The 25,146-nt window shown below is 32.7% G+C and overlaps 1 protein-coding gene and 1 pseudogene across 2 annotated transcripts; one reads left to right on the forward strand and one right to left on the reverse strand.

The window, feature by feature from the left end:
* The first annotated feature begins 4,464 nt into the window (after window positions 1–4,464).
* On the forward strand, window positions 4,465–7,334 carry LOC130820987 (zinc-finger homeodomain protein 3-like). Of its 2 annotated transcripts, XM_057686584.1 has the most exons (3): window positions 4,465–4,707; window positions 5,361–5,873; window positions 6,808–7,334. In XM_057686584.1, the coding sequence occupies exons 2-3, from the start codon at window positions 5,363–5,365 to the stop codon at window positions 7,197–7,199; spliced, it is 903 nt and encodes a 300-aa protein (XP_057542567.1). In that variant the 5' UTR covers window positions 4,465–4,707; window positions 5,361–5,362; the 3' UTR covers window positions 7,200–7,334. The 2 variants fall into 2 exon arrangements, with proteins under 2 accessions (XP_057542567.1, XP_057542559.1); XM_057686576.1 differs by having other exon boundaries at window positions 4,494–5,873.
* A 5,762-nt stretch (window positions 7,335–13,096) lies between these two features.
* LOC130823214 (uncharacterized) lies at window positions 13,097–24,573 on the reverse strand (annotated as a pseudogene).
* Window positions 24,574–25,146: the final 573 nt, after the last annotated feature.

Consider the following 25,146-nt stretch of genomic DNA (forward strand, 5'->3'; position numbering starts at 1 on the left):
TGAGTTAAAATAGGCATAGGCGTAGGAGAAGGATTGGAAGTAACATTCACAGCTTGATCGCCTAGAAGTAGCCCTTCTATGTATAACTCCAAAGAGGGAATAGATGTAGCCTTTGAATGCTCCCACATAGCATCTATAGAATCATCATCCTCAACAGGAAAAGCTAACCATTCACCACTCATGTAGTATTTAAAACTTAAATTAATAGTACTTCGTGTGGTGTCAATTTCAATCTTAAAACATACAAGAAGCTTACACTCATTGAAATCCATGTTCTAGTTGCATGCAAACAATTTACGTTTACCCCCAACATACGTAACCTTGCTACCACTTGTACGAATGGAACCATTCCAAAAACATGCAATAGTCACACGAAATGATGTCATTTCTACTTGAATACATACAAAATCAACTTCACCACTAAGTGCATTCACGAATATACACAATTAATTAACTACATTTATATAACTATTTAAACTAAATCAATTAATTACATATAATCAATATACAAAACAAAATCAACATGCATAATTAACTCCCTACATTTACATAAACTAAATCAATATAATCAACAAGTAACTAAGTACATTATTATTAATTCAAATAAGTTGTGATGAAATAACTAAGTAAATAATCCACCCAGTACATTCAATACATTATCCACATCAAAGAACTAAAGTTATTCAACCATAATAAAAAAAATGAACAAATAACTAAAAAAATAATGAATACATTACCTTAATCAGCTTAAATTGAACTAAATGAGTAGTGATTTTACAAGTAATGCCCTGCATTTGAAACAAATATTGAAGATTTCATAAAACCCTAATTTTCGTATAAAATAACAAAAAAAATAAAGAAATTTATACCTTAGACAACTCCAAGTATATGCTAGACCACTTTACTAATGTTGGATTGGGAAAGGGAGGGATTAATTGAAGGTTTGAAGGTGTTTTAATGGAGGAAAAAGAGGGAGGATTAATCGACTGGGTTTCAGGCTTTAATTGATTTGAGGGGAAATGAGGAAGAAAGGACGTTCTGTTTAATTTAACTCGACTCAGTTCGCTGTTACTAACAGCGAACAAGGACTTAAGTTCAGATAGTATTTGTTCGCTGTTGGTAACAACAAACAGACTCTTTGACTATTTTTTACCTCAAGTCTTTGTTTGCTGTTACTAACAGCGAACATATCCAAACACAACTTTGGAAAAAAACTGCTTATCTTGGTAAATAGTTTCAAAACTTTATCATTATTTGAATTTTTTATATTTTTTGCTTATTTGTTTCAATTTTTCTTGACTAGCCCACATAGATATTGAGCCTGTTGACTTGGCTCATTTAATTGGAGGCCCTTGACCCCGTAACAATAGAAATGTCAGCAAATTCATCAAAGTGTATCTTACTTTTTCACTGCTTGCTTTTGCTGCTATTTTATTTTTCTTTCAATTTACTGGTGTAATTAAGTGGTTCACTTGATAGTAAAGTTTTCCATCTAGGTTAGTCTGGTATCTCAAGTATCCAAACTAACCACTATGCTACTTATCCTTTTAAAATATTTAGACAAATTTAGTTTTAATTGGGTTATATTTGGGTAAAGAGAGCAGTGAAGTATTGTTAAAAATAAAAATAATGCTAAACAAGTTAGAAATACTACAATAACAAATAATACAAAATAATTAGAATGCTATGAAATCCGGAGTTGACCATAGGGGAAGAAGTTGTTGCATGTACGTCCAAGTTCAAATATTTGAGATCGGTGATTCAGAGTAATATTTGGAATCGGCTGGCTTAAGTGGCGAGCAGTAACCGGGGTGCTTTGTGATAAAAAGTTTCCGACGAGATTAAAAGGTAAATTTTACCGCGTTGCAATTAGACCGGCGTTGTTGTATGGGACAGAATGTAAGCCCGTAATGAAGGTTTTCGAACAGAGGATGGAAGTAACAGAAATGTGTATGCTGAGGTGGATGTATGGTAATACTATGATGGATAGGATAAGAAATCAAGAGTTCAGGGAGAAGTTAGGGGTCGCACCTCTCTCTGCAAAGATGCGGGAGAAAAGGTTGAGATGGTTTGGACATGTGCAGAGAAAGACCCATGACGCCTTAATAAGAAGGATCGAATACATTATAGTGGAGGGGAAAAGAAGTCGAGGAAGACTTAGGAGAACGTGGGAGAACAGATTAGAAGTAACCTGAATGAACTTCACCTCTCCAAGGACTTTACCAGGGATAGGGACAGTTGGCGGCGCCTTATCCACGTCTTAGATTACTAAACCCGTCCCTTTGACCCATCGTTTGTTATTGTTCGTGCCTTTGATTATTGCTCTTTACCTCCTTCTTTACTTTTATCTTTATTTTTAGTTATTTGTGCGTATTCTATTTATTCTTTTTGTAAGTTGCAGATTTCTCTATCTTTGAAGACCTTTCTCGAGCCGAGGGACTCTTTGACCGCACTCTACTCTATGGGTATGAGCTGTCGTCTTTCTTCCCTCCCCAGACCCTGACCATAGTTTTTAATAAGTAGGATACACTGGGTATGATGATGATGATACTTCTATAGAAGTGTTAAAGCGGCGTACTCCAAGATCATAGTTGAATACAAGAAACGATATTATTTACTCCTATTATTCAATTTTATTTATATATTGCGAATAGAAGTGTTGAAAACAGACTTCATAATCCGCTATTTATTTGACCTTGTAACCGAAACTGATTTAACCCGACTTAAAAATAGCTTTACAATTATGTAAAAATCAATGTGGATTGTGGACACGAGATTCAATTTTGAACCAATCCAAAAAATCTTATTAGAAATCCACTTGATGACTCAAACGAACGTCTCTAGTTGCAGCTAATGTGTAAAAACAAATATAGTAAAATTGGATCTTGTTTGACTAGTCTAATATTTTTGCACAATTAACTTTTTATAATTTTTAGTTATACATAATTTAATATATAAATAATAAAATAAGTATTAAATTGCGGAAAAAAAACCATTCTATATATAACAAGTATAATGTGACGGATCGGATCAGTAGATCATAAGTAGGAGTATAGATTGTCCTCTCAAGTACTCACTGACACAGCCCACGGGCACTGCCCTGATGAAATACTCTATAAAAATAGGAGTATGGCGTAAAACTTGATTTCTAATTTTACAAGCAAAGCAAACATCACCACAATTCACATCATTTTATTTATAGTGTTTTATTTTATAAAGTATTTTCTTTTGGTGTTTCATCACACTTCAAAATATGTGGTAGAAATTAAATTTTGTCTTAAGTATTATATTTTTTTGATAGATCCTAAATTTGATGCTTGTTTAGTCTTTTTTCCTCTAAGCATACTCTGTAATTTAAAAAAATCAAAATAATTTGTCAAATAACCCCTTTCATGTATGAGCAAATTTGCTTTTGAGTTTTAATATTATATCAAAAAAATCTCAATAAAAAATTAAATTAATAATTAAAAATATTACATAGTACATAATCTATCAAAATCACAATACTCAAGAATAGGGATAACAAAACGAGTTAATGGGTATAGTGTGTAGGTAACTCCCCACACTTATAGTTATACAGTTATATGCACCAAAATTTTCATACCAGCCACTTAACTACCACCTATTACGGTTAAAAGTTTTATACCCACGTCTACACACATTTTATGTGTCACATGTTAATATACCTACATTATATAAACTCATAGCTAAAGAAAAATAGTGTAATACTTTTAAGGAGATGATTTTTAAAAAACTTTGATGCTTTCAAATTTTATCAATAATTTTTAATGGATAATGTGTTTATAGCCGTTGAGCTATACAAAAAATTAACAAATCCTTTTTGATATTAATAATTTAAATTTTTCAAGAGAATGTTATATAAAATTAAAATCAATTCATATTTTATATAATTGTTTTAACTTCCAAAAAAAATAAATGGTAAACTAATAAAGTATAATTAAATTTTTATATTTTTAAAGAACATATAATATTAAATTACATAAATAATATACAAGATTATTTCAGTATACATCCCTTAAGGATTTATCATTTTTCATTTTTAATAAATAAAAATAATATTTAAAGTATTATAAAGTATGTCATAGTTTTTTTAGAGATCGTCTTAGTAAGACGGACTCAAAATAAGGAGTTTATATTATCTTATGGTTTATATTAGTTGAACTATTTAACTCATGTATAAGATATATAACACACAGAAATCACTTCATACAATAATTTGTAGATATGTAATTGAAGATATAGAGTATGTGGGGCTGATAAGGTCTTCTATCCACCACCTAATCATTAACCATTACAGATAAGACTTTTTATATTCATATCCATTAATTATCTATATTTTTTAACAGATAACTCATATGTAGCGAGTGCCTACTAAATTTATTAGCATATCTACTCTAATTGAGACCTTGCAAAATTATATTTTTAGAGCAAACTTTAGTATAAAAAGTGATTATAGAATAATAAAAGAAGCTACACTCACATTGTCCCTCCTCTATCACCTTTTTAGGCCTTTCATAACATTTTTAGAGCTTCAAAACATCTCAATCTTCATTGTTCCCATCCATTTTCTTTCAAAACTTCAATCTCTTTCTATCTCTAGCCTTTGCAAAACTCTTAAGCTTTTATACTATTAACAATCACAAAGCTAACCTTAACTTTTAGGGCTTAACTTAATTTATTAGCTAGGTATGCTTCTCTCTTCACTCTAATCTTCATTGCTTGTTTCCCATGTAATTTCTCTTTTTTTTTATTTCCTAATTATTAACAAAATATATACTAAATTATGCCATACAACTCTTCAATGTATACCATATGTCACATTGTCACTCTTCCTTATTTTTCTTGTTTTTTATATCATTATTTTCCTAATTAATTAATTATCATGTGACATGTGTTTTTGGTATTAATCACTAGGGTAAATACTTTTTGTAGTTTGTTGATTAAAGATAAGATCTAGGCAATCAATTAAGAGTATAAGAGACAAACAATTTTAGGCCATAATATTTTATTTTCATTTAGAGATGGTTGAAATTTTTTTAGTAAAACATATTATTTAATTTTGAGTAAGTCTTATATGAGATTGTCTTACTATGAGACGAGCCCCATATAATTAGATTATTTATATAATTAATTACTTTAGAATTATAAGTATACATTAGATCGGTCTAATAGGAAATTTTTAGAATTTATTATAAATTTTTATTCTACTTAAATTAGCATTAATTAATAAAAGGAAACATTTCTAAGAATTTAAGACCACCCAAAAAACCCATATCCTACTTTATCTTTTGATTAACTTAAGACCTTTGTTTGCATCCTCAATCACTTTCTATATTTAGAAATGGAAATTTCAGGGCATCATCAAGAAGAAGATATCCCCATGCCAATTAACAGTTCTTTTGTTGGAGTTCAGCATGCTCATAGTCATTATAGCCTCATGACTCATCATCATCATCATCCACATCACTATGATCCATCATCATCAACATCCCATAACCAACAACACAACATAATCCCATCAAACAACTCCAATGGGAACACTAGTACTACTGCTAATGTTACTAATATGGATGATGATCATCATCAAGTACAATGTAACATCAATGGTAATGGTAATGGTAATGGTAACAAGAATGATGATGGTGATGATGTAAATGATATGGGTACAAAAAAGAAGAGCATGATGATCATAAAATACAAAGAATGCCAAAAGAATCATGCAGCATCCATGGGAGGAAATGCAACTGACGGATGTGGTGAATTCATGCCCAATGGAGAACATGGAAGCATTGAGTCTCTTACTTGTTCAGCTTGCAAATGTCATAGAAACTTCCATAGAAAAGAAATTCAAGGTAAATACCCTATGTTATTCTTCTACTCCTCTTCCTCATCTCCTTAATGACAGCTTAGAAAGGTTATTTTCAACCGCAGTCAGTGTCGTTCCTGTCATTTTATGGGTAGGTAAACCGAAAGAAATGAATCCTCTCTATAAATGGTCGATTCTGGTCTTTAACTGGTGATTGGCAAAATAATGGATACGGACTCCCATATAAATTATCTTTATAAATGTAGACGTGTCTTATGCTTCTTAATTGCTAAAATAACTAATTATAATTGCAATTTTTTAGTGTCTACTTCATTAACCATAAACTTTAGATATAAGATTCTTTTTAGCTTTGAGCTTCAGACAAATGTCTAACTTGTCTATATTTAGAAGTGGTCATGACCGCAGTTTTAAACGTGTGCAAGATGAGTGAACTTACACTAATACAAGAATTAACATAGCCGATAAAACAATATTCCCTCCAATTCATAGCAAATATCTCATTTACTTTTTAAGTCAGTTCATCCTAATTATTCCAATTTTATTTTAAGTCATGATTTTTGACACATGTTGGATACATTTTTATTTTGGTCTCCTTCTTAATTTGTGCATGTAAACACTTTTTGTGGTGGCCGAGTTTTTAATTTGTACATCTGAAAATATTTTTATTGTGGTTCCAATCTAATTTATTGACGTAGACATATTTATGCAAATTCCGCAAATAGGATATTAAATAGAGGGAGTAAAATATTACAACATTTCCTTTGCTTATGATATTAAGACCAATAAAAATGGACTGATAAATTAAAGTTTATACTTAAAATTAAGTATCATTAGTTTAATGTGGCTCTAATTTATATTTAATCACTTATTTTTAGGCTTCTAAATTTTAAAAATATGTGTAAAACAAACTAGCCTTAAAAATTATTGAATTTTGCTCCTTTCATGTTGTGGTGTTGTAGGGTACCCAACAAATTCTGGCGCACTTATTCCATTTGCAAGATCAATAACAATGAGCATGCATGATGATCATCATCTTCATCATCATCAAGGGAATGGTATTGGGATGATGATGATAAAACCTCATCCTCATCATCATCATGATCATTATCATCACCATGATCATAATCAAATGGTTAAGAAGAGGTTTAGGACAAAATTTAGTCAAGAACAAAAGGAGAAAATGTTGGAATTTGCTGAAAAAGTTGGGTGGAAGATTCAAAAGCAAGAAGAAGATGAAGTGCAACAAATTTGCCAAGAAATTGGGATTAAAAGAAGAGTTTTGAAGGTTTGGATGCATAATAACAAACATACTTTAGCCAAGCACAAAACAAATCTCAATAACACTGATTAATCATCCTATAATCAATTGATTATTTTGCTTAATTAATTAATTAATTATCATTGATCATTCCTAATTAATTATGTCATGATGATGACTTGTTTGTTATGTAATGATCCCTTTAATTAATGTGTTCTTATAGTACTTTATTATATGTATTTTTATAAAGCTTTTACTTTGATTTGTGTAGAGTGGCAAAATTAAAGGCATACATGCACAAGAGTATTTATTGTTTGTTTTGTCTAAATGGGTGTGGTATGGTATGTATAGGCTTTAAACTTTTTTAATATTATTATGATTATGTCTAAAGATTAAAATTTTTCGTGATAATTATGAGGTTTTGAGTTTTACTTGAATCTTTTTTTAAAGTATTGTAATTTAGGAAAATAATTTTCACTTTACGTCAAAGAGAAAAATAATTTTCTATCTATCGTCCACGTCAGACAGATTTTTTTTAAAAAAATATTCAGAGCAAATCGCCATCTTACATGGTGTTTTGGTAATTTTACCAAACCGCTGTTTGAATTGCTTTATTCTATAATTTAAAAAAAGCAAAAAAAATGCTGAAAATGTGGGGCGCAGGTTTTGGTCCCATAACCTCACAACTTAACAACTTAAGTGCTTAGCACTGAAGCAAAGGAACTTCTATGAAGGAATAATACCTACGCGGCTACGCACTAATTTAACTTTGTATTTTGAGATGAGGTAAATCTCAAAATTATCACACGAAGCAAAAAGAATTATACTAAAGTGGCGGTTCGGTGTTTTTTATAAACCAACTAAAACCGCCACCTGAGATGCGGTTTACCTGGAATTTTTTATTTTTTTTAAATTGTAAAACGCCATTTCATGTAATGATTTTGTTTGAATTCCTCACTTAACCGCTATTTGAGGAAGCGGTTTTATAAAAAAAAAGGAAAAAAAAATAAACTCAACTGTCCTACGTGGACAGTAATCAAGAAAATATTTTTCCCTTTAAGGCAAATTAATACTTTTAAAGGATTGCATTATTTTGGGAAAAAATTCGTTTTTCTTGTGTTAGATAAAATTTTTTTTGTAAATTCTACATGATAGCTCTGTAGTTAGAGGTGTTCATTCAGGTGATCGAGTCGTTTTTGATGGGTGTCATTCGATTCGATTGTATTTCGGATCGATTATATTTCGATCCGTGTTGCTACGGGTCACACTCGGGTCGGGTCGGTTAGTCACGGTTCGGTTGAAGATCGGTTATTCGAACTATCGGGTTAGCATCAGTTCGGTGTCGGTTGAAGTTCGTATCGAGTTTCAATAGGTCTCGGGTTGTCATCCGTTGATAATTGATTCGGTTTTACCGGGTACGGATCGGGTTCGAGTATTTTTCAAGTAGAATTCGGCTATGAATTGCGAATTACTAATTACTATTGATCGAGTCAGTATCAGATTAAGTTGTTAGTCATTTTTAATTGATGATAAGATTCCTTTACTTAAAGCAAAATAGTGAAAATGCAAATCAATTATTGATCATTATTACATTGTTACTTTTACTTGTTTAACCAGAAATTAAAATTATAAAGTTCTATCAATTTTCATCTAATTCGATTAAAAGTAGTTAAATAAACATTGACCATTGATTATTAACTCTAAATATATGAAACCATGTATTTATAAAATTTATTTTATTAAAATGTTTACACTTTATTAAAATAACTAATAAGATGATTGAATATGAGTTGATCATATTTCTATGTAAAAAATTGGTTCAGATTTACAGTAGTTCGATCTAAACTTCGTTCGTGTTAAGTCGGTTTTAGCCGGATCGAGTTCGGTCTCGAGCATGATTCGGGTCGGATATGACTCGGGTCGGTCACTATTAGGTTCGGGTAATCTCAGTTAACGGTTATATGTCGGTTAGAATAATCAGTTACAGCTTGGGTTCAGTTTTAACTTATAGATTAAAAATTAATCACAAATTAAGGGAGCTAAGTGAATAGTGTATATACTTCCAATGTTACAACTAAATTGGAACGGAGGTAGTATGTAATCTTTTCTTTTGGAAAAATTGTTTATCTCCCATTAAATTACTTTAAATGGATATTTTAAATATCTTGGGCCCAAATTTCAGAGTAATGGGTGGCAAATATAGAGATTGAATATTGAAATATTATGAAAATCGAGTTGTGCCCTTAAAGTTATAGACAAGTTTTATCGAAGTACTGTTATATATATGAATATAATGTTAGACTTTTAGAAATGATTATAGTAGAAAGATGGGAGTAAATGTGAATGCTTCAATGGATGAGTGGATATACCTTGAGGGATACAATTCGAAACGAAGACATAAAAAAGATTATGAGTTGCAAATATTGAAGAAAAGATAAAAGAATAGTTTAAGATGGTTTGACATTTACAAAGACAGAGTATTAGCAAATCGATCAGGAAGATAGGAAATTTAGAGCTTGAAAGACTTAAAAAAGTTGATGAAAAAGACCAAAGATAACTTGGAGGACATGAATAGAAAAGATATGAAGAATCTAAACTTATAAATTGAGATGATAAAAATTAAAATGAATAGAGAACAAAAATCTATGTGGATAACCACTAGAATTAAATTAGTTCATGTCATCAACCTAAATCTTTTATAATTAAAGATCTGACATAATTGTTATTATCATTAAAGGTGCTCTTATAAAAACGGTGATTTTAAGAGTCAAGACTATTGGCAAACAATATCTATCAACATAATGACCCCACATAAACCCATTTTCTATATAATTTGGTATTTCTATCAATATTTATATTTAATACAAGGATTTTCATTTGGATGCTACAAAATGAAAGTAAAGCATAATATTAGAAAGGAGGAGGTATTATGCACAGGTATTCATCAACTAAAGAAAAAAAAAAAAAAGAAACCTCCAAATATGAGGGCATATTTAGCCAAACAGCAAGTCAGCACATAATAGTCTTCCCACTTGACATTAACAATATTTAAAAATGTCATTACTATATAAAGTGTGAATTGTCCATATACCATACATTTTTGAAGAAGTTTGTGCCTACTTTAAGCTATTTTATATTATAGACTTAGTCAATAAATTTTGTTAAATTTTATATAATTTATTTCAAATGAAATTTAGTTACAATTTACATAATTAAAAGAAGGGTAACAAATATGATGATTAAGGTACAGTTGTCCACATGTCAATACTTAAGCATTTCAACGCAATCAAGTTCTTAATGTTAGAACATGATAAAGATGGAAGATCTTCGATTCACCTCACAATTACTATTTCGATGGTGGCTCTACGAAATTTGATGTTCAAGACAAATAGGAAATTTGAATTGAATGTGACAATTGACAAAATATAAATTGCCTAAAAATAATTGAGCTCATATGATTTTATGAGGGTAATTATATGTGATTATTATTGACGGGTAATTTTATAATGTAAATTTGTTTTATGAGCATAGATATATAGATTGATGTTTGATCTTGAATTGAGATTGATACGTTATGGGGCTTTGACTTATTGTCCCAATTAAAAATAATAAGACAATAACTCTAAAACATTAGCCCCACCCACACATATAGGAAAATTTGAAATAAATGAGATTATTTATCTACTTAATTCCAAATATAAGATTCGGGAAAACTTATGTCCCAAAATAAGCTTCCGTACGTCCAAGCCTAGCCTCGGGTAAGTCGCTGTTACTAACAGCGAATAAGGGGAAAAAAAAAATAAAAAGCTGAAAGTCGCTGTTACTAACAGCGACTATCAGGTTTATAATTTTCCAGACATCTTCTTCCTCAGTTCATTTCGCGATTTTTTTTTTCATTTGCAATCCCTACGATTTCTCCTTCTTCATTCCAACCTTGTAAGAAACTTCAATCCTTCAACTAAAGTCCTCAAATTTCAAGTTTGTACCAGTAATTAGTGTTGTAGTCTTCCTAGATCGACCTAAGGTAATTTTTTTTGTGTTTTTTTTCAATATTCGAAAAATTAGGGTTTGTTGTGTTTTAATCAATTTTCACATTAATGTAGGTTGACAAGCTTGCAATTAAGTAATTCTTCTTGATCTACAGCTAATTGAGGTTCGTTTTTATTATAAATTTTTTCATTTGGTGGTGATTTTAAACTATATGTCATGTGTAGTGACTGCGCCCCACACCACTACGTACGAGTACGAGTCATCTCCTCATCACCCCGACGTTCATCTTGAGGAGGTTGACTTAACGTGCCCGGACTACGGTGTCGGGTCCTCACAGGGTGCCACATCATTACACTATCAATCCCCTCCCCTACCCGAGCGTCATGCGACTGCATCTTACTAACGTAGGAGGCGTCGTAAACCGTCAGAATTAGACAGGGTACAGGAGGAGGATTAGCATTACAATAGTTTTGTAATTATTGAACATTTGTACATACTCATTTGTAACTGTTGGTCTTTTGTGTGTAAATTGTAACATATATGTAGATGTATATATTTTTACCGTAGTATCACACGTTTATTATGAGTGAATTGATGTTAAGTACTCAGACTTTTGGGCGATGAATCATTCCGCGAACAATGCAGCATGAATTTAATCAAAAACAAACATACAATCATATTTAAATAAGGATGTTGCTATCCAACATTCAACACAATTTCAAGCAAGTTCAACAAATCCAAATCCAATTACATACTTCATGCATTAAGTTAAACTAGCGTCCGTAACTAAGAAGGCTTATTTAACTTTCTCATAATTCTTTCAGTCTCTTCTTTCCTATGTGCCATATCATCCATTTGTCTCTTTAGATTAAATACCTCATCTTTAAGCTCTTGTTTTTCCTTCTCAAGCCGTATTATTAAGTCCCTCTGCCATTTTGTACCCCCCGGAGCAATCCAGCGAAAGTATGTGCATCCTAATCCATCAGCCAAGTAGAAAGGGCAAGCAACAAATTCACGCCCTGGATCGAAGTTGCTCCAATCAGTATTAATCTCAACTTCATAACCACAATCACAAAGCTCTTCAATACAATGCTCCTTTGACATCTACATAATACATATAATATAGTAACGTAAGTGAACTTTCAAAAATAATATTTACATTTATAATAATAAAACTAACAAAATACCTTATGTTACCTTTAACAATTGATTGAAAAGAAGAAGAATGATGTAGAATGGATAAAATGAAGTATGAGAAATGATGGACCTATTTATACAACAACATTACAACGGTTATTTTCACATTCCTAACGGCTATTTTTCTAATTAACAACGGCTAGTTTAGTTTTTAAATTAAAAAAAAATAAAATAAAAACCTGATAGTCGCTGTTAGTAACAGCGACTTTCAGCTTTTTAATTTTTTTTTTCCCCTTATTCGCTGTTAGTAACAGCGACTTACCCGAGGCTATACTTGGACGTACGGAAGCTTATTTTGGGACATAAGTTTTCCCGAATCTTATATTTGAAATTAAGTAGATAAATAATCTCATTTATTTCAAAATTTTCCACATATAGAACGGCAAATGTCCAACAAGTTTCAATGCCAAACTTTGAAATATTTTATTTCGAACGAATCTTAGTGAAATATATCGAATCTTAATAATTTTAATCTCACTTTTAATATCTCCATATGTTTTCTCAACCTCCAACGATTTCCGTCCGAATTCTTTCTCCTTATACCTATAAACGTACTCTATGGAATGGGCTTTGGATGTGAAAATTTTTGCCTTTCTTTAAGATTTTCCATAATTGATGGCTAGTCTTAAGATTTAAAATGTTAACTCTTCCTATTAAAATTTTTCCGAGAAAATATTATATGAACTTGATCCATACTATTTTAGTTATACTAATCTTAATAGATATTAAAATAGTAAGTCTTTTCACTTGACAAGTACAATCAAGTACAATCATTAAATAATATATTACTATTAAATTGATACATACTAAAAAAGTGTGAACCGGGTCTGTTCAAGACTTAACAAATGCAATTAAGTACGATCATTGAAAAAATTTTTTAGGTTTTCATATTCAAACTCTTTGCTTTCCAAGAAGGGGCACCTCGCTCACCATGCATTGTATAGACAAACCTATTGCTCAAAGTGCTCATTCAAGCACCCACCATGAAAATTCTATTGCCTCTCTTGCTGCTCGTTTGAGCAATCCATATCTATTGATAGTCTATTATTAACTAGTTCCACATTATTGCACATTCGAGCAAGCTTCTACACATGTTAATTGTGTCACATTGTCTTGCTCATCCTGTACATATGATAGCTTGGCTCTTACAATAAATGTTCATTGCTCGTTATTCATTGTCAACAATAATTCTACAATGATTTCTCCCCAATACTTGTCACTTGTCAAAGGCGTAGCAAATTTGATGAGACACGTTACAAGAGGAAAAAATTAACACCCAAAAAAATTTTATTATAGAAATTATTTAGTACGATTATAATAATAAATCTAATAAACAAATATACCTCAACCTTAAAACTCAACTAAAAACAATAAATTGAGGAAAAAGAATTGTAAAAAATGCAGAAAAAGAGCTCAAAACTGCTACAAAATTGCTTCTAAAAAACTATCATCATCTACTTCCGCTTCTACTTCCTCTTCCGCTTTAATACCTCCGCAAGACCGCAACACAGCTAGATGATCATGGCAACTATGCTAATATACACATTGTAAACCAAAATCGTATCTTCCTCGGTTAACCCCCATCACTTTTATGATTTATCCACAGCTTTATGCCACCAACAAAAAATCAAAATTGAGGATGGAATATTATGATATAAGAATAATGAAATTGAAGAAAATGGGGCGGCTCACATCATGAGTGGAATCGCTCATGAAGAAGAAATGAAGACGAATAAATTATTGGGAGAGGATTGACTGCAATTCCAGCGCTTGCTGAGGTTGAAGGGAGGACCAGATTGAAGCAAAAGCAGAAGGGGGTAGAGTTTGTTGTAGTTGCCTCCATATATTGACCATTCTGCTAGCAGTTTGGTCTGTTGCAAGATCTTTACGCGCACACAACACCTTCAACCACCACAAAAGAACAAAAGATAAGCATCCAAAAAATGGGCTACTTCACTTGGTAAACTTTACTAATGAAATATAGCAAAACAGGAGGCTAATTCCACCGTACTCGATAATACTTTTTAAAGTTATATTCTCATTGATATAAGCAAGAATGACATCAGATCATGGCACTGGAAGAGGATCAGATATCTGAAAGATGAAGCTGACTTTTGGATGCCCAGTGACAAGGGTAACTGTTTCAAGTACAATACGTTTCGATGAAATATCAGGCAGAACAGCTTACCTCGGCGAATACGGCTAACATTTTTGGCAGATACTGATTATCAAGCCCAAACAAGTCTCTATCAGACCTACAGAACAAAGCGATGTGCTTTCAAATCTTTATACAATAGCATATTATGTAACATAAAGATCTAAATAATTGCATGCCTGAAGACAATTCAACTTGAGAACAGACCTTTTGTCGCTTCCATAACTTTAAGTAGATAAAAAGAATAACCTATAATGATTTCATTTTTCCTTTTTTTGATTTGATTCTTTCACTTTGCTATTTCATTTTCCAGACCAAACTTTGACCATTATATCTCATAAATACACATAAGTTAAAATTTTCAAATATATACTTTTATCAAAATTCTAGATACAGAAAATCAGTCCATAATATTACGGGTCAAGAAAAGTGAGAACAAGTGTACCTTTCAACCATGGAACAGAGTTGTTCATGCACAAGTTTGGCTTCTATCAGATCTCCTTTTATTGGCAAGCAATTCAACCACATAGGAATAATCTATCAAGTCATAATGAAATATTGTTACAAGAATTAAAATGAAACGTAGTTGGTATATATTTGAAAACAGCATACTTGTAAATTAAAATTAGCAAAAACGAGATGTCAATTCAGAATTCAATATCAGATTAAATAATATAATCTAATGCTTGACGATAATTTCGACCACTTAAGAAACAAGGGAGCAATAATCAACTGAAAAAAAGAATAGCACAGCATAACAGGTTTACCTGAGAAGCATTAACACTATCACGATGAAACAGACATATTTTCCCAAGAGCTGAAACAGCATTATCATATGCCATCACATTCTCTGAGTGAAGAGCATTAGGATGCCTTATCACAGCAAACAATCTTGAGAGTGCCTCTGAAAAAAATTCCAATTCACATGTCAACAGATAGTATGAAGTCCAACTTGAGATAGCACAACAAAGCAAGATAATCATACCTCCAACAAGAGGCTTGAGCACAGAACCACCGAACTCAGCACAAAAACCGAGACCATAAACAGCAGCCTGTCATACAATTAAATCATATTACTAAATGCAACTCTTGTGATTACACAAATACAACAGAAATTCAAAGTCACCTGCCGAACATCTGAATTATCATCATTGCAAGCTTCCAAAAGGAAAGGAAGGAACATATCGTAGTATCTGCATCTCAAAAAAAAAAAAAAGCAATAAATATGCCAGAACATAGACAAAAGATTGGACTTTTAAATGAAAATTTCCATTAAAGAATCCACCTAAGTGCTGCTTCACGACAATACTCCACAACGTCATCAAAAATACAAACAGCGATTCTTCTTTCTTCTGTTGTTTTATCCTTGCCCTGGCATGTGATTAAAACCTTACATGAGACGAAGCAAACATGAAAATAGGTACAAAAGGTTTTTACATTTTTACTAATAAAGCTCAATTTCAAGCTTAATCTCAAAACCAGAGGTATTTTTCTTCTCAAGCCCTGTCTAAATAGAGGGCTGCAATCCTAGAAGCAGATCATTTTTGGTGAATCTCTAGACAGTAATAATATTTTTTTTACTTAAAAGTTACTCGAGAACAGAAATCAACTTAGAAACACCTGCCGCAACAGGAACTTTAGCAACTAGGCAAAGGTGCTCAATTAGCATTAAAGCAAAGTTTGAGTAAGCCGCAATATCACATGATTATGAGCTGTGGAAAGAAACATGGCTAAACAAAATCAAATGATTTTAACTTAATATCACAAGAGCCCTACAAACTTCACTAAACTTCCCAAAATTTTAAAAAGAGGGGGAGGGGGGGGGGGGCAATCATAACCACCTCAACAAAAAGTGACACGAGTAAACAAGACAAAATAACTGCTTGATGAAGGCTATAGATCACAAAAGTAGAAGCTAATAACTGCATGAACAAACTGAAGTCTCTGGGAAAATCGAACTCACCCACATGGGTGTCAAGTAGGATAAAAGCTCATCAAAGAAGGGCAAGAAAGAAGCCTTCAACGTCTTGATCAAAGTGCCTCAGCAATCACCAACCTGTTTCAAATGACAAACAAAAAGTATAATATAAAAAAGTACATGTTTAAACCAACTAAACAAATGATTCTAAATTACATAAATAAAGTATAAAGGCCTAGAAAGCTATCAAAACTTCACCTGACTAAAAAGCTCTTCTTGTTCATTTTCTTCTTCAATACGTTCTCCTTCGTCAGCATCAAAATCCTCGGCTTTAGCCCTTTCTGCTCTTCCTGTCTTTCTAGAGGAGCTCGCTGTTATAATATGCTTTATCTCATCCACTATGCACCTTACTTGGCTTTCATCCAAAAGTGTTCCAGAAATCTAACAAAACAATTGAGTTAGTTTCTCTTGCAAATAAATACGCTAATCTATTATCAAATTTTAAAAATGGGCCTCTGGCAAAAGACTCTGGAGATAGATCATTGTCCAGTGTTACTGTGTTAGTGGGAAGGCAGAAAGGGAAAAGAGCTACCTTCTCAAAATTCAAAAAAAAAAAAAAAAATGTGTTCATAAATATCTGTTTGAATAAAGGAAAGTTCAAAGCTTAAAATATCACCGAACGAAAATACCTGTACACACTCATTAAGAGCGTCAAGCATGCTTGAACAAATCTCTATTTCAGGCTCCTGCGTAACAAGATTGGATATGTCAAATGAAAAACTTACAAAGTGACATAAACATTACCAATCAAGCTCATCAATACAACTGCAATATACCTTGTGTAAAGCCTCAACCAATGCAGGTATTATATAATCAGACAATTGCTTAACATAAGACTCATTGCGACCTTGGGCCAACCCTTTCTCCACAGCCAATTTAGTAGAACGCAACAACTCAGGCATGGCTATGCGCAAACGGAAAAAATATGTCAATAAAGCTGACAGTTGATGAAAATAAGAGCCTTAAAGCAACTAGCAACCCAAATACCTGACGCAGCTGCTTTTCTGACTTCATCGTGGAAATAAAATTTAAGAAGTGGTACCAATGTAGGTGCAACCTACAATAACATCTGTCAGCTGCAACTCCCCTAAAATAAAAGATAGAGGTCGAATAATAGGCATTTTAAAGAGCATCTAAAATGACCTGATCAATCCATGGAAAGAAACCTTCTTCCAGCTCGTCAGCATAGCAACACAACATATTGCAAGCTGTAGCTTTCTCTTCAAGAACACTGGTCTTAATTCCAATCCTTTTGTTCCCAAGGGTTATTGTCTCAATGCTGCAAATAAAGCATAAAAATCAGGATGCACTCTATATGTAGGCCAATGGTACAACTGTACAGAAGATACTCAAAGGGATATGTGAAGGCATAAAAATCAGGATGCGCTCTATACATATGCACATGGTACAACTGTACAGAAGATACTCTTAAGGATATGTGAAATTGTGAAGGCATATCATGAAGCAAATATCAGTTCATTCAAATAAGCAAGCCTAGTGAAATGAAAGGTTTCATAATTCATACTTTTATCAACATTTATGGAAGTTATACGGACGTGTAAGACATAGTTGTAGATAAATTCACATAAATCAATAGTGTCAACTACATAAACAGAAAATTGAATTCAAGTATGAAAGATCTCTAAGTAAAAAGGTTGAACATAAGCAACTAAGGTGTCATACAGTAAAATAATACTAGAGTAAATTCAGATAACATTACCTCTCATCGTCAGATTGGTCAAAGTCAATATCAGAATCTGCCGATGTGATTGTCACATCAGGCTTTAGTTGAGCAGAGTGAAGCAATGGAGGCATAACAACACTCATATAAGGAAGGAACTCCTGCCCCAAACATTTGCAAATTCTTGCCCATGCCTGAAAATTGGTATCCACACTTAAAAGGATATTTTTGTTTATGACTGCTAGAACACTGCACATAATACCAAAACAATGTCTGGTTACCTGAAGCATATAGCTAGGGGTTGGATCATCATCTTCCATCTGTGATCCTTGCAGTTGCATAAGAATATCCATGACCTGGAAAATACAGAAGAACCAATACCTTAGCTGATATGGCCAGTCGCAAACAAGTGTAAACACATGTACCACTGAAATGAATGGTTAAAAGACAAAAGCCTAAGATCATTGTGCATGAGCTCCTAGACAATGAGCTTCAACTACATTCTACAAGTACCACAGCAGTAACAGCAAGTTAAAATAAGGAACCCACTAGTGACACGGTAAATCAAGATGAATAAAGACTACCCAGTACAAGAATACCAATAGTAGTGAACATGGACATATGCATTCCAGACTACCTGCTTAGCATCATCTCTAAACTTCTCTTTCCCAACAGCCATTCCAACCAAACTGGTACATTCCATTGACTTTGCTCGTAGCATACGATTGGACTTGTCGTTTGCATTTATCAATATAGCTTTCAAGTATGGCATAACAGCATCGTAATATTTCTTAAAAAGCTCCTGCGATTGCATAGACCATTGTCAATAATAACATGATTACAAAAATGCATCTATCCATTATGACATTATTTTATGCATGGGTAGTCAGGTACCCGTGATGAATCAGCAACAGACGCTAATGCAGTCAAAGCACCTTCCTGGACCATTTGCTTCCCATTCTGGATAATATTGCACAGAAAATAAAGAAAATTAGTTTTAGCACATTAACAGAAAAACAGCAATACACAATTCTCATATGATGCAATTCTTACTACATAATGAAGATACAGATCAACGTTAAAAGTATGTCAAAAAGATACCTGCAGGAGTACAAGAAGTTTGCTCACAATACCATCTAAGTAAGGTGTCAAGATCTCAGAGGTGCAATTTTCACTGAAGTTCAACACCGCAGAAGCAGCATGTGCCTATCATGCACAAGATGGAGAAAATGAAGAAGACCAAGTAAACTAAGGTGCAAACATTTTCAGCAACATTTATTTCCAAAATTGTAGATGACTCGATGAGCATAAAAGAAAGACTAGACTAGACGAGAAAGAAAAAAAGTGGAAAGGTTAAGGCATTGTATTAGCTCTCTGCTATTAGAAAACACCATTTTAACATAAATCTTAAAATTTAAGCACATATTCATACTTTTCCTGGCACAAATTAAAGAACCTTGCTATTATTTATTCGTGTTTAGCTATCCATGTATATGCAAAGCAAGCCAAATAAGAGATGAAGAATGGATACAGACCTCCTAACTGATGCCTTCAACTTCTTATGTAGCATTAGGTCATTAATTATTTCACATGAAAGGCACGATTATGGTATTGTATAAGCTAAGACAACTCATATAAAATACTCAAAAACAATATTAATTTGCTATAGAACTAAGCTATAAGTATTCAGCAATTAGTATCCAACAATCTAGCAACAGCAAAACACATCTAAGAAGCATATCCACTATCCAAAACTTGTGTGTTGCTAGCACAAATTTTATTAATCGTATGCCATGTTGAAAGTTAATATTGCTATTACAGTACCAGTGTAAATATATTAGCTAAAACTTAGTTTAATGGCAACTTGTTTGATCACAAATATATACTCCCTCCAATTCTATTTAGATATCTTATTTTTTAAAACTATATTAATCACTCTTAATTTGTATATTATTCTTAATATACTCCCTCCTATTCACCATATGTGTCCCATTTGACTTTGCGCAAATTTTAAGAAAGTTGAATGAGACCAGATGGATAAGAGAGAAATGGTAGAAAGTTGAATGAGACCACATGGATAAGAGAGAAATGGTAGTGTTTTCAAATTTTGAGGGGGTAAAGTGGGGTTCCTATGGATAAACGTGTAATATAAGGTAAGTTTGTTAAGGGTAAATTAGTAATGTTAACAACCAAAAATAGAATTGGAACATTTAGTTTAGAGTGACTTAACTAAAAAAGGAAATGAAACACATGTGTTGAATAGGAGGGAGTATTAGTTTAAACATAGTCAGGTGGAATCTTATATGATTCACCTCAATGCAAAAATTATTAATATCAACTCTTCATAATCTTTAGTTATATTTTTTAAGTTATGTCAAATTAAATTAGAGATATTAAAGATTTAAAGATTTAATAAGTGCATTGACATGTATCCAAAATGAAATGGAACAACTAAATTGAATTGGAGGGATTATCAAACTATTTTAGTCAAAACTAGCCCATTTCCATGTTACAAATCCCACAAGACTTTCTCCTTTAAGAAAAATGTTTAGAGCACCGTCCCCTCTTCAAATTTATTTTTTTTGACATCAATAATTCAAACTTCAAATATAAATACTACTTACTTCAAAAATTTTATATCAAGAATCGCTGTATTTTAAAAACATCACAGCCAAACTACCTTTAGTTTGATATCAAATAGCCAAATTAACGAGACGGTCAATATATACCACTACTTTTATGACAAACATAACTCCTTTCATACATGAAACAACTAATAAGCAATCCAAGCAGATCCATATACAAACCTAGAGTAGCAAGTGCTACCCATCAAAAAATTAAGAAAAAATTTATAGGTTTTATGGTGCAATCCCCTTTAATTTAAGGATTTCTTATCTACTTCATCATAAAATCAAGTGTGCCCACAAACATGAGTTTGTTTCTCTCTTCTTCTTCTTCAACTCTTTAAGAGATTCGAGTATTTGACGGTTGATGGTGGTATTCGACAGCGTTGGCATTTGATGAACGATGATGGTCTTCTTTAGTCCTCTATTTTGTGACTATGCCTATGCGCCTATCGGTCGTGGACGTGGTGGCGTGGTGGAGTGTGGACATCAGAACGTGTAGTTGTGTAGTAGTATTGGGTGTCTTAAACGGTGGAAATCAAATCTCTCGTCTTTGTGCAATAGTCACTCATTTTGTTGGTTTACTTGTGTTTTTGTTTTGAGTATTTTCATGAAATCAATACGTAAAAAGAATGAAGCAAACAGTAATGCACAGTCTAAACTACACACTATTAGTCCTAACCTAGTAACCATTGAATGATAAGTCACTTAGAATACATTGATGCAATTCAATTAGAATGCAACTTTATCCTTTATACTTTTAGAGTAAGTTAATAAGTAGTACTTCTACTACTTCCTTCGTTCTTTCACTTGCACTTATTACATTTTCACATTAGACAATGCACAAATTTAAATATTAATTTATTAAAAAATGAAGCTGGCAACATAGTATATTTTAACTTACATATCAACGACAATATAAAAATTTAGAGTGTTTGATAAAAATTGCATCAGTATACCTTAGGTACAATTATAAAAACAACGGAAGTATTTGATTTCGTTCTCTGTAAAATTCCGCATAAATTTTTTTCTTTAAAGATATCTAATTCAAATTGTGTGTACTTTATATATTTTCTACCATACTTTTTAGTAGATTTAGATCTACCTTGTATTATTGATATTATTGGTATAATTTTGTTCAATTTCATTTAATATTTGTGTTATTTTCAAAATTATTGTGTTTTATGCAGTTAACAATTGTGTTTTGAGTTATTCAATTTGTGTTAATTTAACATTTACTAACATCCAACTTTGTTTTGGCTATAATCATTGGAGTGATGAAAATGTTTTGAGTAGTTATTTTACAAACAAAAAATTCCTTTATATTTTCTTATATATGTTGGTGCTACCCTTGATTTTAAATCTCACATCCGCCACATCTTGGGGGATTTTGTACAAGATCTAAGTTGAATCAGTCGAAATCACTGATCTTCCTGGTTTTCTGCGCAGAAAAACACTAGGCTATTAAATCATACAGCAAAGAACAATGAAGTGTAGATCCTGGTTTATACATTCACCAACATCTGAAAATTTTACCATTGCTTATTCAACTTATTTGGAGGACCTAATGTAATTTTTTCAAAGCACCTATGCTAGCTGGATAAAATTACATAATGATCAAAATCCTATCGCAATCAGAAAGAGAACACCTTTAGGGTTTTTCAGCATCTTAAAATAAGTAGAACAAATAGTTAACTCGTGCTTGATAGCAAAAGGACAACGATACACCCCCTCCCCCCTACACACACACAATACATCATTGTTTCTCTTTTCCATTAAAGGCAAGACTAAAAACCAAAGATCATTCGTCATAGTCAAATCCTGTTAGAGTATATAACATATTTTGGGGCCTCAACCATCAGCTTAAGCTTTTGGTTGAGTTGGTTCCTTGACATGGTATCAGAAGCCAACATGACAAGAGGTCACTGGTTCAAATCTCAACCACCCCTCATTTAAAGTGGAATATTAAGCGCCAAGCATGAAGAGAGCATGTGCTGCATCCACACTTCTAGCCCAAAAGGGCTCTCGTGTGAGGGGACGTGTTAGAGTATATAATATATTCTATGGCCTCAACCATCAGATTAAGCTTTTGGTTGAGTTGGTTCCTTGACAAATCCTACAAATACTACAATTAAAGCAGAAACATGTAACAAAACAATTATAGTCAACAAATCTACCTGAACACGAGGATTTTGGAAATCATCCATAGCTGACACCAAAGCAGGCAAGACAAGATAATGATATTGTGACTGTAGATCGGGCCCAAAGTCAGTAGACAATTGACCAATTGCACTAATGGCAGCCCAACGCACACGGGCATGTGGGTCTTGAAAGGAATTCAACACCATTGAAACCACTTGCTCTAAATTCTTTGTCATCACCTGTCCACTCAAATTACAAAAGCAATTGCAAATGCAAACGCAAGTCAATGACCAAACTCTAATCCCCAAAGCCATATGATCTTGATACGACATAAAAATGAGACGATGTACAAATCATAATCGAATATGAATGAAAAATTAATGCAGTTGTTCAAAATTAAACCTTTGAGCAGCCTTCAGCAATTTGGGCCAAACATATCAAAGCTGAAAGCAGCATGGTGTTTTTCCCATTCTGGAGCAGCCAAATAAGCCGGCAAAAACTCCGAAGCAACAGGTACAATCGTATTACCACCCAGCGAAATGGACAACCTATCCAAACACTCCTGCGCAACACTATAATTACTACTCTCCCCGGCATCCTCATCTTCAGTATCAGCATTATGCCATACAGGATCATCCTCAATATCAAGCAGCATATTCATTAATATCCCAAATAAACGGTGTATAAACTGGGGTAACTTCCTCATCATACCCGGCGCAATTTCCCTTGCTTCAGCAAGTGTAATCACAAACTCAATCGCCAAATGCATGGTTCCTTCCTCAAGGGACTCGGCCTCAGCAATCTGCAACATGGCTTCAACAACCTCTATCAATTGCCTTCTCAGAAACCGTGGCTCAGTCCCAGCCAATTCAATTAACAATTCTAGAGCTTCCTGAGCAGTAGCTTCCTGTTTGTGATTCAAAGCTTCAGTCAATGTCTGCATCATCGGAGGGAGCAAATCTTGGAACTTATCTCGATCAGAAGCCTTATTCAAGCACTGAATAAAGTTAATTGAAGCACCTAAAGCAGCAATTCGAATCTCGGACGTCGAATTCCCTCCAAAACACTGAAAAAATACATTGTGCAAAGTATCTAAATGTGGAATAAGGGTTTCACCAATAAACTGCGCCAATTGTGCAAATATTAACAACGCAGATTCTCGAAGTTTCAAATTATCCGACGTTACACATTGAAATATAAAAGGCAAAAATTCTGGCCATCCATTTTCGGGTAGAATTCCGGCAGCGAGTTCCGAAACGGTGTCACACAACTTCTTCAATATTGGCTTCGCATCTTCGCGTTGAAGACAATTCAAAAGAACCGTTTTTATAGTTGACTGAGTTGAAGCACTTAGTTGTGGCCATAGAAACGATTCATCCCGAGTCATAACTTTTCTGAGTAAAATCGCACCCATAGCTCGAGCTTCAGGGTGAGGAGATGACTGAATAAGATTAGAAAGTTTTAAAAAAAGTGCATCAGGTTGGTGTTGTTTAAAGAGATTGTATAATGACTCGGCTTGAGAACGCTGGTCGTTATTGGTGGACATCAGGTGAGAAATTAGGGTTTCGAAATGGGCGTGATCAGGGCCGATAATGGCTGCCATGTGAGCGTGTTGAACATGAGTCAACTCGGACGCCATTGGAGGAGGTTCGAGTTTTTGCGCCAAACAATAACAAGGGTTTTTTGGAATAATTAGGCACTGCAGATATATATAAGTATAGGGTAACTACTTTCCTTGTAAATTGGAAGTTTATCTTCTTTCTAAATTTGAATTGATCATATTTTTGAAAAATAAAATTTGAAATTTGTAAGATGAACTTTTTCGGAAAATTACTCAAATAATTTTATTTTTTACTTATTTTCTTATAGAAGTAATAATTTTAATTTTTAATTGATTATGAATAATATAAACTATCAAGTCACTTTACTAAAAATATTGTGCAATAGTGACTTGTTTTTAATTCTAAGGTAGGTTAAGAAAAGACAGGAACTCAACTCATGTCATAAAAAAGTAATATTTACTCTTTCTGATTTAAACTAGCGCGTCAAATCTCTTTTAGTTATTTCAAAAAAATTAAAAGCGATATTATAAAATTATTAAGTTATTTTATATTTTAAAATTATTTTATTGAAGTTATTTTTTTTTATACTTAATTATTTATCATATAGTAATTTTGTTTATTATCACTTTTGATCTTATTTGTTATTCTCATTTGGAATCTGAAAAGGAACCAAAGAGAATCATCATTATCACCATGATCATCATACGCAGT

The sequence above is a fragment of the Amaranthus tricolor genome, chromosome 1, assembly GCF_026212465.1.
Source record: "Amaranthus tricolor cultivar Red isolate AtriRed21 chromosome 1, ASM2621246v1, whole genome shotgun sequence".
NCBI classification, from domain to species: domain Eukaryota; kingdom Viridiplantae; phylum Streptophyta; class Magnoliopsida; order Caryophyllales; family Amaranthaceae; genus Amaranthus; species Amaranthus tricolor.

Bases quoted from the DNA above. Each gene is read 5' to 3' on its own strand.
- LOC130820987 (XM_057686584.1), top strand. From the start codon at position 5,363: ATGGAAATTTCAGGGCATCATCAAGAAGAAGATATCCCCATGCCAATT. The intron at 5,874-6,807 runs GTAAATACCCTA...GTGGTGTTGTAG, and splicing joins CCATAGAAAAGAAATTCAAG to GGTACCCAACAAATTCTGGC.